This window comes from Corvus brachyrhynchos, unplaced genomic scaffold (genome assembly GCF_000691975.1).
Source record: "Corvus brachyrhynchos isolate BGI_N302 unplaced genomic scaffold, ASM69197v1 scaffold237, whole genome shotgun sequence".
Classification (NCBI taxonomy): domain Eukaryota; kingdom Metazoa; phylum Chordata; class Aves; order Passeriformes; family Corvidae; genus Corvus; species Corvus brachyrhynchos.
In genome coordinates, this window is record NW_008238959.1 from 1,613,157 (window position 1) to 1,629,490 (window position 16,334).

At 41.2% G+C, this 16,334-nt stretch overlaps 1 protein-coding gene across 1 annotated transcript; it reads right to left on the reverse strand.

The window, feature by feature from the left end:
- Positions 1–2,859: 2,859 nt before the first annotated feature.
- On the reverse strand, positions 2,860–7,893 carry LOC103618656 (ovalbumin-related protein Y-like). The gene is given in 8 exon segments (XM_008637085.2): positions 2,860–3,777; positions 4,553–4,610; positions 4,612–4,694; positions 5,030–5,172; positions 5,408–5,525; positions 6,294–6,422; positions 7,035–7,085; positions 7,723–7,893. Coding segments are annotated over 8 exon segments (1,152 nt in total). The 5' UTR covers positions 7,891–7,893; the 3' UTR covers positions 2,860–3,375.
- Positions 7,894–16,334: the final 8,441 nt, after the last annotated feature.

The window sequence follows — 16,334 nt, forward strand, 5'->3', positions numbered from 1 at the left end:
GTGTAGGGACCTGCAGCATTCAATATCTTATGGGGAAAGCCCCTGCCTTTCTGATTTTTTGTCACCTCCTGCCCTGGATCCCCTTTCCTTGCCAAGCAGGCCCACCCTTGCTGCTCTTTGACAATCCCCTCTCTGCTGTCCCTTTTCCATATTGATAAATCTTAGCTCACTAGCCACAAGAAACAGAAAGCCCTGCTCTGTGTCAAAGCCTTTCTAGCAGACATGTAGCTTTCAGTTTGATTCAGCATGCTGTGCTTTCTCAAATACCATTTGGGAACCCAGGACAGCTTTGCCATGGAGTCCAGGAGGTTCTCTGCACTTCCTCTAGTGACTGTGGTTACAGCATAATGCCTGCTAAATCTTGTGCCTTCAACCATGGGTTTGGTTTGCTTATGAGAAGGTAGGCCTCTCTCGCAAGTCATAGATGCAGAGGGATGTGGAATGGTCTCAGAAAATTATATTCCCCAAAGGGCAGGGAAGATAAGTCTTCTCCAACCCTTTCCCAAATGACATGAGAAGGAAAGGCACACTTAGTTCACACAGCATTTCAAATGCTGTCCTGTGCATGTATCTGTTTTTGCTCCACAGACCCCTGGCAGTACAGTAAATCCAGAACAACATGGCACATCATGAAAATGGAGTGTAGCAAACGGACAGATGGCAGTTTATTGACATACCAACTTCAGTGATGCTGCCAGGGAATAAAAAGAACTATAGGACAATACCTAGACTTTGTGGGAGCTTTGTGGGATCTGGGATTCATGTTATTGAACTCTTGCTGGACTTCAGAGCTGGGAAACAGCAGGCAGTGTTTGCTCTCCACACAGCTGCTCTTCCTTCATCCTTTTGTAACACCCTCCATGCTGCTCTTTCCAGAATTGCTTCCCATGGGAGCTGCAGCAGCCACACAAACCCTGGCAGTGCCTTTGCAGCAGGTCCTGCTGGCCCAGACCAGCAATGCACAAGCACAGTACTGGGCTCAGCCATTGATACAGGGATCTTTTTCAGCCTTGCTGAATCTGCACTTTTACCTCTCATTTTAGCCTCTTTGGAGGATGTTTTCTCTTTCATAAACCAAATAGCTCTATCCCTACTCCAGTGCTTGACTGAGGTATTTTTTTATCCAGGACAGAGACATCCTAAAATGCCTCTAATCTTTCACCAAATAATATTTCTGTCCTTTTCTTCAAAAATTACTGGGTTCCAGGCACGGTGCCGTTGGTCTACATTTTCAGTATATTGATCATAATCATCTTCTTACCCAAAAATTAAGAACAAAATTGAAATTTACATTAAGCTCCCAAACCTAGTTTTCAACAGATGTCTGTCTGTCAGAAGACTTGAGACATCATTTTGTATCCCTAGCGACACCTAACGGCCCCATGTAAAATGAGCCAAATAGCTCTGTTTCACAGTGAGGACGCTCGATGGGCCTCTCTCATGTGTAGTTTTAGGAAACCAAATACCATTTCATTCATTTTATTTCATTACCATTGATTTTCTCAATTTCTTTTCTTTAAAATAATCATCAAACAAAGGAACAATTAAACAAGAGAATAGTTATTTTTATATTCATGTTATATCATATAATAAATACTAATTTTATTTTCATTGTACCTAGAAAGTGCAAAGTGACAGATATGCTTGTTTCAGTTTAATAACAGATTTATAATTGTTTATAAACTTTCACCTTCTGCTCCTTAGAACAGTATTTAGTCAATCCTGCCTTTTTCTTTTTTGTTTTAGTTGTAGCAAAACTCTGTTTACTGTTTTAGACTATAAGGGAAGCAGAACATGATATGCACAGTAAACCTTGAAATTGCATATATATATATATAAATACTTTTTTGCTTGAATACTTGTGTTAACCATACCTGATCCCTTGTAACTCTCTTGGGAAGACCAGTATTTGCCGTTCTCCCATAGGCCTCATAGCAGCCAAGAAGATGTGTTTCCCTGTAGTCAGCATCATCATTTCAAGTAATATTTAATACTTACTTTGAAAATGTTTGAGACAGCTCCAAATAATGCCAAGTGTCCCCCTTTTTTAAACACTTTTTAAGTACTGTGATTTGCAGTTCTGTACACATATGCCAGTAGAAGGAAGACTGCTTAAGTCAGTGATTAACACTGATAGGTCTTTCCATTGGATAAACTGCAACCTGAAGAACCTTCCCCCTAAAGACTGTGAAATAACAAATAATATCTCTAGGGGATTATGTTACCAAAAGGAAGTAACAAAGATTTCCTCACACGTTTCTTGTGGGTATTAGACAGCTGAAGCTGTCCACCTTTTAAGAAAAAGACTTTTCTCACGTTCTTGAAGTTGTATCTCTTAGGCATCACCTCAATATATTTACTGACGGCAATAAGAGGAAATCTTTTAAAACTATTTGGAAATACAATAGCAGATTTAAAAAAACTGAGTTATTTGGTATGTCATATGGAGATAAGCTCAAGGTAGAAATAGGAGCTGTAGGGCTTACTTTGCTTAAACTCAGAATTTTAGAAAAAAAAAAGAGAAGTTCTTTAATGACTTCATATATGGGTACATTCTGGTTTTGAAAATAGGATCTAAATCCTAGTCTAAACCCCTTCTGTCAATAATCATGACCCACTATATCATGTATTTTGATTGTGTGGTGCAGTAACCCAGAACAGGTAGAGACATGTTTAGTTTGCAATGCTTTTATTAGAATAAATAGAAGGACCAACAATTGACATTCACAAAATCAATGACATGTCATGGGAATGAAGATGGGAAATTGTATCAGTCAGGAAGGTGTTGTGTTTGGAGATGATGATTTAAGAGGAAATGGTAAACTTTCTGTATGCCCCCTCAGAACAAGAGACCTTAGCCTTACAGTATGTGCAGCAAAAAGAAGCACAAATGCATTACTCAAAGAAGAATGATTTGCTGAAATTAAGAATTTCATCTTCAAGTTGTCCAGGCATCAATTCAAGGATGGTAGCATAACAGGTTCAACAAATGAACAGGATTATTCTGCAAGCTGTGTTTATTTCAGAGAACTCCTATAGAAAAACCAGACTCTCAATATCAGTGTCAGAATTTCTCACAAAAATCGAAACACTGGTCCTGAATCTTAAGTTATTCAATCACAATGGAAGATACTTCTAAGCTTCTTCTTGAAATTCTCATTTATTCCTGGATATAAGTCCTGAGTACAACTTGTGTAAGCAGAAATATCTGCACCCAAAGATCTGAAAAGTCACATACTTCTTCAGGAATATCTCCCTAGATATTGAAGGCTTTCTACTTAGAGACAGTGAAGAGATAAGATTATACTACAATACTAGAGTAAAGGGGGTCTGTTTCTGAGGGGAACATAAGCATTATTTCCAGCCCTTTTCTCTTTACGGAGAACAATATCTACCAAAGAAAAGGATCATGTCGCTAGGATTGTGTTTGATCAAGAAAAGGAATGGGTGGTCAGCCCTAAACTCTTCAAACTCAGAGGAATGTTGGATGTCTCCAGTCACAACCTCTGAGCCACCTGCCTCAGTGCCCTCTTCAGTGACTTCCAGGTACGCTTCATGGATGGCCTCAGATATCCTCAGGCTCTCTGCTGAAGAGATGCCAGAGAGATTGGCCGAGGGGCTGAACAGGTCGGTCATACCCAAGGATGTTAAGACAGATGTGAGGTTATATTTTTCCCCAATCTTCATGCGTGGGAGGTACACTTTCACTCTCTTCTTTTCCATCACCTTGGAACTGGTCCACTCCCTGAGTCTTTCGTAACTGATTTTGTTCTCAAGCTGCAAAGAGAGGTAGGGAATGAAATGTCTGAGACAAAAGTTCTATGGCCTTAAAAGCTGTGTTTACCACCTGTTACAGTTGTTTTCCATTTACTTTGTGTCCATAATAGAACTGATACATATACTTAAATGCATTTGTTTATCCTGTATGCTTCCTCCTGACTACAGAGAGTATCTCAACTGTCTTGAGGAAGTTCCTCAAACCTTTTTCTTCTGGAAATTTCTTCATCAGATCAAATCTTTTTTTTGTAAAAATACAGTTTTGAAAACATCAGAAAATATGGGCCCTAGAACTGTTTCCCTTGGAAGATATTTTATTGATCCCTTTCCTCAACTTTATTCCTTTCTAATGTTACTTTTCTCATTTTCCTTTTAGTCAGCTCTTGGAATTCTTTCTTCATCACTTTCCTTTTTTATTTCCCCTAGGATATTTTTTTTTTTTTCTTTAGTGAACATTTGAAATTGCTCAGAGTGGTAAAAATCTTGCTACCTCGTCTAATACCTGATGGATACTGGTGCATATAGCAACATCTTCTTCTGCAGAGCTGCAGCAGCCCTACACTGCTTTACCTTCATCTTATAAAACTGAGTTCAGGACTCTCCTAAGAGGCTCTGCCTGAGCACCTGGAAGCACCTGGGCAGATTTTGTGCTCCCCTGCCTGCCCAGCACAGCCATGGTGTGGGCAGCTGGGATGTCAATGGTCAGCAAAAGGTCTGACAGCAGCCAAGCTCCACTGAAGTCATAAATCTTCTGCTTGCCCTGCCAGGACCATACCTGCTCCAGGCCAGAGATGTCATCAGGCAGCAGCACCAACAGGCTCAGCTCTCCACTGCAGGCGCTTATTTTTCTCTCCAGCCACTCTTGCCACTTTGAAGGTGCCGTTCTGACACATCATTTGCACGGGTCTGCTCTCTTGCTGCAAAATCAGAAATGTGAGATGATGTCATGTGGGAGCAATTCTTTCCTTTGGTCAGACAAATGTACAAGGCCTGTGAAAGGACAGGACTCAATCTTCAATCACGCTGCCTTTGGAGAAGACCTGTGTCTCCATTTTCCTCTCTTGCCTACTTGTGTGCCCTGGAAGCCTGGTCAGACACAGATCTTGCGAACACTACTTGGGTTTAGGCCCAGGCACTGACAATGAGGGACTCAGCTAATCACCCAACCTGTGACATGTATTTGTAACACCCAGACTGCTGCCTGTGTGAGCCAACAGCTGCCCTGGCCAGAAGTGTGTCTGTGCCCTCCTACCTCTGTCACATTGAAAGGCTCTTCCCGAGTGTGTTCTTCTTTAAATGCAGTTTTCCATATCCCTTTGAAGTAAATGGCATTCACAAAGACCAGTGCAGTATCCAGACCAACAGAGTCTGACACAAGGAAGTCTTGGATCCGTCCTTCAAGAAAGAGACAGGGCAGAGAGGGGTAAGATACAGCTCCTCTGGTGTGCACAAATATCTGCGATGTGGGGGTGAGGGTGGGGGTTCCTGCTTGTGGAGTTTTGTTTTCATAGCAATAAGCAACCTGCTCTTGCTTGACCCACCTTTTCTAGAGATTATGAGGAGAGGGAGACAAGGGTATAGTTTATGGTAGGTGAGGGAAAATACCTGCTACCCATTTTTTAGTCCTTACCATTTGTCTCTTTTTCCACCCAGGAATTAATGAGCTGTCTTGCTTCCTCTGCAGCTGTTTTGAAGTCAACTTCTTCCAGTTCTGCTTTGTAGAATTTCTTTGCACACTTTATGTATTCCTATAAGAAGAAGGGTTACAGCTGTCAGACTGATGAGAGCTTGGAATTATATGGATGCGTAACACAAGATTATGAAATAAAGCAGAATGGTTTAAAGAACAGTGATGTCCTGGGTTTGAACGTGTCAGACACTGAAGATGTCAGTCACAGCTATCTTCCCGTAACTGAATCTTAAAGCTGTACAAGAAAGACTGCTTCACATATATAGGTCTGGCACTTTTTGATGACACAGGGTTCTAAGTTAAAATTTTGATATATTTTCTTTGTTTTACTAGAACAGTTTCAGTTTAACACGTTTCTAAGGACAGACAATGTTTGTCTCCTTCCCTTCCTCTCTTTATTTTGAATACTGTGTTCTCACATTCTTAGATTTCAAAAGCAAAGCTTCCTTTCACTGGGAAGATTTCGTATTTGGCTTTGAAAAAATCCAAATTTGACAATTGCAGTCTCCATTATTTCAAGTAATAAAATGTATTAAATTTCCCTTAAAAGTTATATTTTTCATGAAAAGCCATTTTTCTAGTAAATTAACAGCAATCTTGCTTACTCCCCGTGATTTGTAACATAGGCATATTTTATGCCATTATACCTTTTGCCTTCACTTAACAGTCACAGAAAGGTCCAAACTCATTCTGTACCAGTTCTCCTCATGGCCCACAACCACCTCTTCACCAACAGAGTGGGCTACTGTTGGTGGTGCATCTCTAGGGCAGAGTCATAGGGGATTGACAGGAAATCTCATGGAAGTCAGTTCACAATGTAACTCACCTGAAGAATAGGGTATGTTTTGTCAATATAGAGCCTGTCAGCAATCCTGAGTGAGTAAGTAGCATTTTGCCTCCTGATGTCTGAGAGAAGGTCCTTGAATGATTTGTGGATGTACTCAGCAGTGCCACACTGAGGTGATGACATGGAAAAAGAAGACAGATTGCATAAGGAAATAAGATCCCAAAGTATTGTTCCTTTCAGTTAAGAGTCATGCTACAGGGCAGTCTTCCTCCACACACTGTCACCTTTGGGACAGCTGGTGCTGTGGTGGTGGTGGTGCATTGAACTGGCACGTTCATCCTTGTCAAGACAAGCCCCGTGAAATGTGCTTTTTATAAGATTTGTTGTGTTCCTGTCACTGAGACTTCTGGAGTCTTCTCTGCTCAGCATCTTCCTGCCCAGCTGAAAATCAAACTGCTGTACCCTGGCTCAGGGTGCTGAGCCCTGCTCACAGTCCATCCCCCAGCAGCACTTGCCTGGGAAGGCACCCTGGTGCCCAAAGCATTCTCCCCATGCCATTACTTATTCTGCTGAAAAAAAAAAAGCAACCTGCTGTCTTCCCGTTTGTTAAAAAACAGGTGAATTACACCCTCCTTCCCTCTCTCCACAGATCCTCTCGGTTTGAAGTCATTACCATAGTTTTTGTCAGGGTCTGAAACTGCCAGAAGGAGAGGCAGAACAGTTCTACTTTTGCTCTGAGGAGAAAATAAGACAAAAAGGAAGATTAAGTTATTTCTCTACCTGGGAGTCAGTAATGTCTCCATCTCCTGTAACATTATCAAAGTGAAGAACCTGCAAGAGACAATATCAGTGGTAGAAATGAGAAGCATGACCAAAAATAATGTGAATTCAAGATTTACACACATTGCTTGAGATAAAATTGTTGGCTCAGGAAAAAAAAATTATGCTAACTGAGGAAATAGATACAGGTGAGCTTGCAACTGGTCTATGCCCTCTGTGATCTGCTTGGAAACTGTAAATACCACTCTTTGCTTAGATGACTTTTTTTCTAGTGAATGTCTAGAAATTAATTGAATTACGTTTTATGTATTGCTAAAAATACTCTGTCTTCCTGTGTTTCTGGGATTTATCTTCTTTATATATTAAAAAAAGAAAATCTGCTTACATTATTTGGAACCTGTCAGAATTTAAAAATCATAAAATAAAATTGCCTGACTGGTAATCTGTTTTGCTATGGTCCCTGAGATTTTTTTTTTTATGTTTAAGTCAACTGCCTGTTATATTGAAAAGATACACTTTTTTATTATTATTTTCTACATATAACTCTGGATTCAGTTCTCCATTTTGTGACTTTGGCTTAGTTCTTGTGCATTAAAACAGGTGAGAACCTCATCAGTGGATAATATTTTTCAGGGATTTTACAAGTAGCAGAAATAGAGGTCACTTTACACCCACGTAAATAACTTACCTTCTCCATCTGGGATTGAGTCTTACCCCTTGCTCCCATATACACCAGGGCCAGGGTTGAAAGCATGCTCAGGGAGGAAAAGAGCACATTGTCATTGCTGCGGTGAAATTTCACCTCTTTAAATACATCAAAACAAAATTCTGCATTTGCTGCACTGATGGAGCCCATCGTGAAATCCCTGGTGTCTGAAGGAAAAAGAAAGAGTCTGACTTACTGTGCTGAAATAGGTCAATTGTAATGCAAAAAAGTCAGTGCACATGGACCCTAAACTTAGTGCACAGGGTATTTTCAGCAAACAGAATCCAGTGGTGTGGATTTAAAAGGCGGACATGCTTTTGGATTCATGAGCAATCAAAGTGCTGGACATCTGCCATCTGTGCTTAAGCTGGTGAAAGAAGACACATGCTATAAAATACAGTACTTCAAAGTCTAATGAAACAGTATAGTGTTTATACCACTTATAACTTAAGGTCTTGCAGATCTTCAAGCAATTTGTTTCCCTCTGTAGCTGTTAGGGAACAAAATCCAGGGTACTCTGTCATATGTATCATAGTACCTATGGAATCGACATATTAATGTGACAATCATCTCTTAATGTGGGATAATTTGAACAACAATGCATCTAACTGTTCCCCTGATAGAATGGATGCTCATTCTCTCTCTAAATTGAACTGCTTATATAGGTAATATGAGGTAGATTTTTTATTATTAACCTATTCTGCTTACTACTATACTTTAGGCTTTAAGCTCCATTTATGTTCTTGGTGAAGAAACAGATTCATTAAGCAAATGCTTGGGAGTTTTGTTGTTGTTGTTTATTTTTGAAGACGTAACTATTAAAGATAACACAGAGCTGTAGAATGATGAGGTCATTTGAACATTCTGCACTCCTTGATTTCATTCAGAGAATATCTTACATAACCCCTGGAATTTAAACAAATTCAATTTTGTCTTTTAATACTAAATGAAAAATTAAAGCGATAGAGGAAGAAGGAAGAAAGTCTGTTGTAACTTATCACCAGCTGTTCAGTGTGGAAGAGTTAGTAAACAAAACTATAGTTCATAAAGACAAATACTTTGACTTTATGCATGGCAGACTGTGAAATAGTAAAATAATACAGAAGACACATGCAAAGGTATGATGCCTGAAGTGGCCACCTAAAAACAGAGACTAGACAAGAATAAGGGAATAAAGGTAGGTATTTCTTTGAAGGGCCTTCAAACAAACACCCTGCAGAGTCCAGAGGCTACTGCCAAGATGGACCCCGAGTCACGAGTTCTTCACACTTTTATAAGTTTGGTTCATTTGCATATCAGGGTTAATTCTCCAATTAAAACTTCAGTTAATGATGTAGCTACCTAAAGTTTGCCCTCCTCTTACACATTTTGGGCCTAGGACAATCTGGGTGTCCTGGGAGAGCAAACCTAGAGTGGCTTGTTATGTCTAACTAGCATGACAGAACAGCAGCTAACAGGCCACAAGAAACTTCAGAGTTACACACTAGGCAGTACAGGATTTGAAAAATATGAAAGTTAAAGCCTAAGGCATCATTCCCCCCCTTAGAGACTTGACAAGGCCTCTACCTTGTCGAGGTAAGGTTTCTGCAGAAGGATTCCTTTGTTAATTGGTTTCTTCAACTGATATTGAAGGCCATAAACATGAGGTTACATCAATACAATTTCAAGTAACGTAAAAGATAATTGTTTTTTACCTTGCAGATTAGAACTTAAATCATAATTGAAATAAATTCTTACCTTATCAGATTCACCTGGGAAGGTATAGCACAGCTTCTCAGCTGTACTTGGGGCAGACTTGACGAACCCCTTGAAATATATCTTGTGTTATTTTGTGACACGCCCCGTGCTGCTTGTTCTGTGTTAATCCAATAAAGTGATGGATGGAGCCCAATGTCAGACATGCACTTTTACTTGGAAAGAGTCCATTCTTTGAAACAAAAAAAAAAAAAAAGCCTGAATGAAAGGTTTTTAGCCTAAAGTTTCCTACAAGGAAGATTTATTCATCACAGCACATGACACCTTGCAGAAAAGACAAGAGCACATTGAAATGACTGAAGAAAAAATAATGATAAAATCTATTCATTGGAACTTGAATAGTAAGTACCATTTGGTTATGGCAGCAAATATTGTAACATAACTTGTGAAAACGAAATTTTAAAAAATGGTGAGGAATTCAGTATTGCAGAATATCTGTAAGGAATTTTGTGCTATTTTCCTTAATGCTCTTCTGTCTTGAGTAGTGACAGGCCAGGTCCATCTCAGAGCCATCATTCTGTGAACTCGCAAATTTTGGTAAAATCAGCATATGCTGGACTGTATTTATTGCAATTTTTCTCCCATTGTTGGCTGGACTACCAGTAGTCCCATTGTCTTTCTTCCCACCAGAATCCCTAGCTCTTCCTAAGAAATGGAGAAAATTTGCTACCAAGGAACGTATGAAAAAGCATATCCTTTCAATCTTTGTTGGCAAATTTAATAAAACCGAAGTCGATTTTTCTGCAAGAAATTATATGTATTTGCCTGGTATCCTTTGCTGTTTTGTAAGAGACCTCAGACACGGTGTTTCACAAAGCAGTTTTTCATTCCAGAGTAATCTACAGAGCAATCTGTGTCTTTCAGACATAGTCACAGTCTGTGCAGCACATCAGTGGAACAAAACCCTCAGTGAGCATATTTTGGGAATACAAATTAATTTCAAAAGCAATTTCAGAGCATCTATATAGAGAAGAATTACAGAGCTAAATAAAAATGTGTTGGGAGAAGAGAGGTTGAGAAAATAAAAAAGACAATTTTTAATTCAGGCATCAGGATATTTAGATCCAAGACAGATGCTACCAGGAAAGGATTTGAAGTCACCACTTTAGTTTTGAAGGGTAGTTTAAGGTGTGCTGTTCTTTTCCACAGGTCACAGCACCACATGCTAAGTTCAAAATGTGCCTTTTGTACATACAGAGACCATTCTTACAAGACCATTCTTACTATTCTTACATTCTTCCACAGGCAACTTCATGGCACATCAGCTGAACAAACCAGCTGAAGAAACATTCATGGTCTGCAAGACAGTCATAATATACAATAGCAAGCAGAAACCAGTTGCATAATTCATTTGAAATAAAAGAATGGACAGACAATAAGAGAAACTGCTTTGACCTCTTAAATGCCATGTAATTTAAAAACAGAAATCCAAAGTCAATACACAAAATGGCTCTGAAATTGTCTAGAACAAATTATGCCTCAGGAGAGTAGGGTTGGACTTTTTAACCCTTTTAGTTGTCTGTGCAAGAGGAAAGCCTCTGAATCATCCCTACTTTTCTCCCTAATACAGTCCTTCACAGTCCCATTCAGCTGAAGATGCTCATGCAATAGGAACTGTGAAGAGCTTGGTCTGGACTGGTGCACTTAAATCACACTGGTACTTCACACAGCACAGTGTGTGGTCCAGGCCAGTCTGACACAACTTTTATTATGGTGGAACAGTGCTTTTGAGGAAAGATCTTTAGACTTTGACCTGCTTGGGTGGATCATCACTGCAGAGAGAATCACTGCAAAGAGAATGAGCTATTCTCTCACAGGAGCAGTGTGTAAACTGGTCACCACTGTTGTGAATCCCATTTAGCTGAAAAAGGTCCCACCTTGCTGGAGGACAACAGGTCAAATGGGTGCGTGTGCCGGTGTATGGTGAACCTTTAACCACACAGCTGGAGTGCTCCCTAGACTGCAATCTGTTCCTGCAGCTGCTGCTCCTTCTGCCTTTCCATCTGAAGACTGCCTTGTTTCTGTTGAAACAGTCTTCTACACTCATGGCCATGGTCCATTGCAGTATACTTGACAGCTCAGAAGGCGAAGGAGAAGCCAGTATGTTTTACCCTGCCACTTGTAACATTCAAATATGCCTTGAATCTTTTCCCTTGACAACCAAACTGTCTGGTGGTGTGCTTCAACTCACCATATGTGAGCCACCTTAGCACCTGTGCACCATCTACCTGAATCACATTTCTATCATCATAGACAGCCTGTAAATTGGTAGCTACAAAGATGTCCCATGAGTTGGTACAGTTGTTTTGTCACAGCCAACTCACAGCATTAATGTTGTTAGTAAAATATTTCTGAGTTGAATATATTCATTAATGAAAGAAATGTTGTGGTTCTACAGGAGAGAAGAGGCAGTCCACTGCTCGAGAAGCATGTCAATGCACAACCCAGGTTACCAGTTTTGTTAGCATTTTTATTATTTATTGGTCAAATGTATGATTAATGTAAAGCAAGTTGCAGAAGCAACTAAATCATTCCACAAGTAAAAATCTTGATTATGATCAGCTATCAGCACAGAATTGTAAGAATATAAGAGGTGGTGCCTAGATAACGGGGTCACTGTGGACCTGTCATGGAGTCTAGTGAGGTTAAGCAAACCTTCCTGCAGTTGAAATGGATAAAAGATAATGGAATGCCCTGTCCAGCACAGCTGTGTAGTGCAGCACAAACACAAAATGATGTGTTTATCCACATACCCTTGTTTGACAATGCTTGTCCCAAGAAAGAGGTCAGCTAAGGCTCTGCTGCCCTTTCCTCTGCCAGGCATTTCATTGTGGTGCTGTCCCTAAACCAACAGACTCTTGGACACTTGAACCTTTACAAAAGGATACGAAGTCCAGGTCAGCTCACAGACCAAAGCTTCTCATCCAATCACATCCCATGCAGAGCTCAAGATTTCGTTCGCATCCATGCTGCTGTTCTTTTGTCAGTGGGAAGGAGCATGTTGATTGTTTCATGTTTGTCTTGCTCAGAGTGAGTGCCAGTGATTGTTCAGTTAGCTGCCATTGCAGACCTTGGTGCTGCAGCTATCAATGATGGTTCCTCTCTCAGCTGTCCTGTAGGACTGTGTTCTTCCCTCAGTCTGAAGAAAATTTAGTGGTCTTGTGCAAGCTCCTTCAGACCGGAGCTCTTAGCCCACCTGATGTCTTTCATTGGCAGCCTCATGCCATCCTGAAGTTTTGGGCATCTTTGCTTGCCTTGGTCACTCACAGGCTGTGACAGGGCTGTGCATACCTCAGTGTTGGCAGAGTAAATTTCTCCAGTGAAGGCAACTTCAGAAGGATCCTGTGAGGGATTTGATCACAAGTGGATCACCCTTACTGCATCTGCTTAGCAGTGCACAGAACAACCAGGGTCTGCAGCTATACCGGTTCTGGACCAGCACACACAGCTGTCCCTTTATCAGTCACCACAGCTCATGTGAAGTCCCTTATTCATCCCTCAAGTCCATGGAATCAGCCAGCAGCCAGGGTGAGGCTGTGGATGGCCTTACTCACTGGCTCCTAAGGGGGCAGCAGGGTAACTGGGTCCTTCCACCCAGCAGACACATAGGGCACGATGGGTGGCCACTGGCACTGGCACAACAGTTAACTGGCTGTGCTGCGTGGGAGCTTGGTTACCAGCATCCCTCCCCACAGAGAAGCCTGCTTGTGGCAGCCTGTGACTAACATTGCCCAGTTATTTTACCTCCCATCACTCACTGGAAGTCTGCCCAGCATGTCCTTTATCTCAGCACATGATCCTGGGAAAAATAGCATTTTTCTTTTGCACAGAATAGGATAAATAGGATAAATCTCTTGGTTTGTTTCAACACAGACATCCTTCCACAAAGCCTTCCTCTCCTCTGAATAGTAGCTTACTGAGATTCTTGACATTATTCCTGCAGGGAAAGACTGCTGCAGAAAAGGAGAAATGTCACTGCACAAGGGTCCATGCCATCATGTTGGCTTTGCAAAAAAGAACTGGGAATCCTGGCAGACACCAAGTTGACCGTGAGCCAGCAATGTGTCCTTGTAGCAAAGAAAGTCAAGAGCACAAGGGGATGCCGTAGAAAAGCATTGCCAGCCAGTAAAGGGAGGTTTTCCTGCCTGTCTGCTGAACACTGGTAGGACCGCAGGTGGAATGCTCTGTCTAGCTCTGGGCTTTCCAGTACTAAAGAGATGCGGATGTACTGGAGCAGGGCCAGAGAAGAACCACAAAGATAATGAAGGGATTGAGGTATCTGACATGAGAGGAGAAGCTCAGAGACATGGCACTTGTTACCGTGGAGAGGAGAAAGTGCAGGGGGATCTTATCCACGTGCATAACCTTCTGGATGGGAGGGTAAAAAGAAGATGGAGCTAGACTTTCTCCTGAGAACAGGCAAGAAGGATGGGACACAACCTGAAATAGAAGAAATTACATTTAAACATAAGAAAATACATTTTCTTATGGATAGGGAGGTAAATCCAGGTTGCCCAAAAAGGCTGTGGAGTTTCCATCCTTGAAAATATTCAAAACACAGAAGGATATGGTCCCAAGCAATCTTCTGTAGCTGCTGTGCATTGATTGAAAGGGGTAGCTTGGAATAGAAAATCAGCAGAGGTCACTTCCAATCTCAGCTATTCTGTGCTTGTATGTTATATTCAGAGGAAGGTCTCAAGGGAGATGGAGAGAGCAGGGTTATTGCACATTAATGTGCAAAGAAAGTACTGTGGTGTGGATGAGGCACTCGGGATGGGAGTGTATGGCACATTTCACAGGCGGCTACTGTTTCCATGCTGTATGAAGAGAAACGTTGCCGCACAGTGGCAGACCCTTGGATTATCTCTTTGTGCTTTCTGGAGGGGTGCAATTTGTACCACCAGATGCAGAAGATTTCAGATTTTGTCTTGTTACCTGCTAAGCCTTATTTCTGGTACTGCTCAGCAGTCTGTAAGAGAAAAAGGGTCTCAGTTCTTCAGAAAACCCACTGGAAGACTGTGACAAAAATGCCAGTAGCAACAAGGAGGTTTTCAAGGCATATTTATTTTTTCCTTTTTTCATGCAAAAAATGTGGAGCATTTCAATATTATTAAAAGCAAGTATTAAAGCAAGATACAGGTTTCGTACAGTATTTCTGAATTTGCATTTTTTCCTGCCTCCTGTCTTTTCTTTTGGGAAAGGGGAAGCTTTGTACTTGCCTCTGAGTGTCATGGCCCCTTTGCTTTTTTCCCATTCCTTCATTTTGACCATTGCTGTTGTTCAGGAAACGACACTGGTCACCGAGGCATATCTTTGTACTTTAAGCACTATCCAGTTTAATAATTATAGAAAGGAAAGTTTTCAAATATAACCATTTTGAAGTCTTCTTATTGTTGAAGTGTACAGGCTTTTAAATTTAACAGAATGGATCAACTGCTTCTGGCTACAAGAGATGCAGAAAGTGATTAAACTGCTTATGGCAAGCCTTGAGATGTTGAAATTTTGCATCTCTTGGAACAGTTTAGACCACTGCTTTAATTCCTAAAGAAAAAGAATTAGAGAGTACTTGGTGAAATAGCTGTCTTTACCACTGAAAAACAACTGCGTCTGTATCACAAACACCCTGATGATATTCAAATAATGTGGATGTCAGACAGGTAACACCAGCCTCTTTCCTCTACAGATCTGCTTTTGTCATGCCACACTATATATATTAATATGGAAATAGAATCATAGAATCATGGAATGTCCTGAGTTGGAAGGGATCCAACAGGATCATTGGATTTCATCTTCTGGTCCTGCACACGACAGCCCCAAGAATCACACCATGTACCCGAAATCATTGTCCAAACACTTCTTGAACTCTGTCAGGGTGGTGCTATGACCACTTCCCTGGGAAGCCTGTTCCAGTGCCCAAACATGCTCTGTGTGAAGAACCTTTGCCTAGCATCTAGCCTAAGTCTACCCTGATACAAATTCCTGATATTCCCTCAGGTCCTGTTACTAGCCACCAGAGAGGAGATGAGTTCCTGGTCCTTTGCTTCCCCATGTGAGGAAGCTGTAGACTGCAATGAGATCTCCCCTCAATCTCTTCTTCTCCAGGCTGAACAAACCAAGATCTCAGCTGCTCCTTGTATTTCTTCCCCTCAAGGCCCTTTAGCATCCTCACAGCCCCCCTTTGGATGTTCCCCAATGTCTTTTTTATATTGTGGCACCCAAAACTGCCCCCAGCACTCGAGGTGAGGCCGCCCCAGTGCAGAGCAGAGCGGGACAATCCCCTCCCTTGCCCAGCTGGTGATGCTGTGCCTGATGCACCCCAGGACAGGGCTGCCCCTCCTGGCTGCCAGGGCACTGCTGACCCATGTTCAGCTTGCCATCAACCAGGACATCCAGGTCCCTTCCTGTGGGGCTTCTCTGTAGTGTCTTGTTCCCCAGTTTATACATATATCCAGGGTTTCCCTGTCCCTTATAATTGGAATAGCTGATATTAACAACAGAACTCTCAAAACTCTCAGTGGGGAAATGCTTGGCCTAAGAGTTGTCCATCTACTTATTCTTTCTTAAGCCCTTGGAGCCATATGATTTTTCAGATGATTTCATCATCTTAAATGGCAGAGTTGCTGGAATAATTTTTGCTTGAAGTATTTATCTGACTAATCATCAGTTCATCTTTAATGCCCACTGGAACTGTATTGAAAAAAAAATAAGAACAAGTTAATATTCCATTGGGCTATTTCTTGGTAATCTGTACTACAGAAAGGAATCAAACTCTAGATATGTGCATTCATTTATTTCATAAATGTGGAGGAAACTTCATATCTACATACTTTATTCATTCT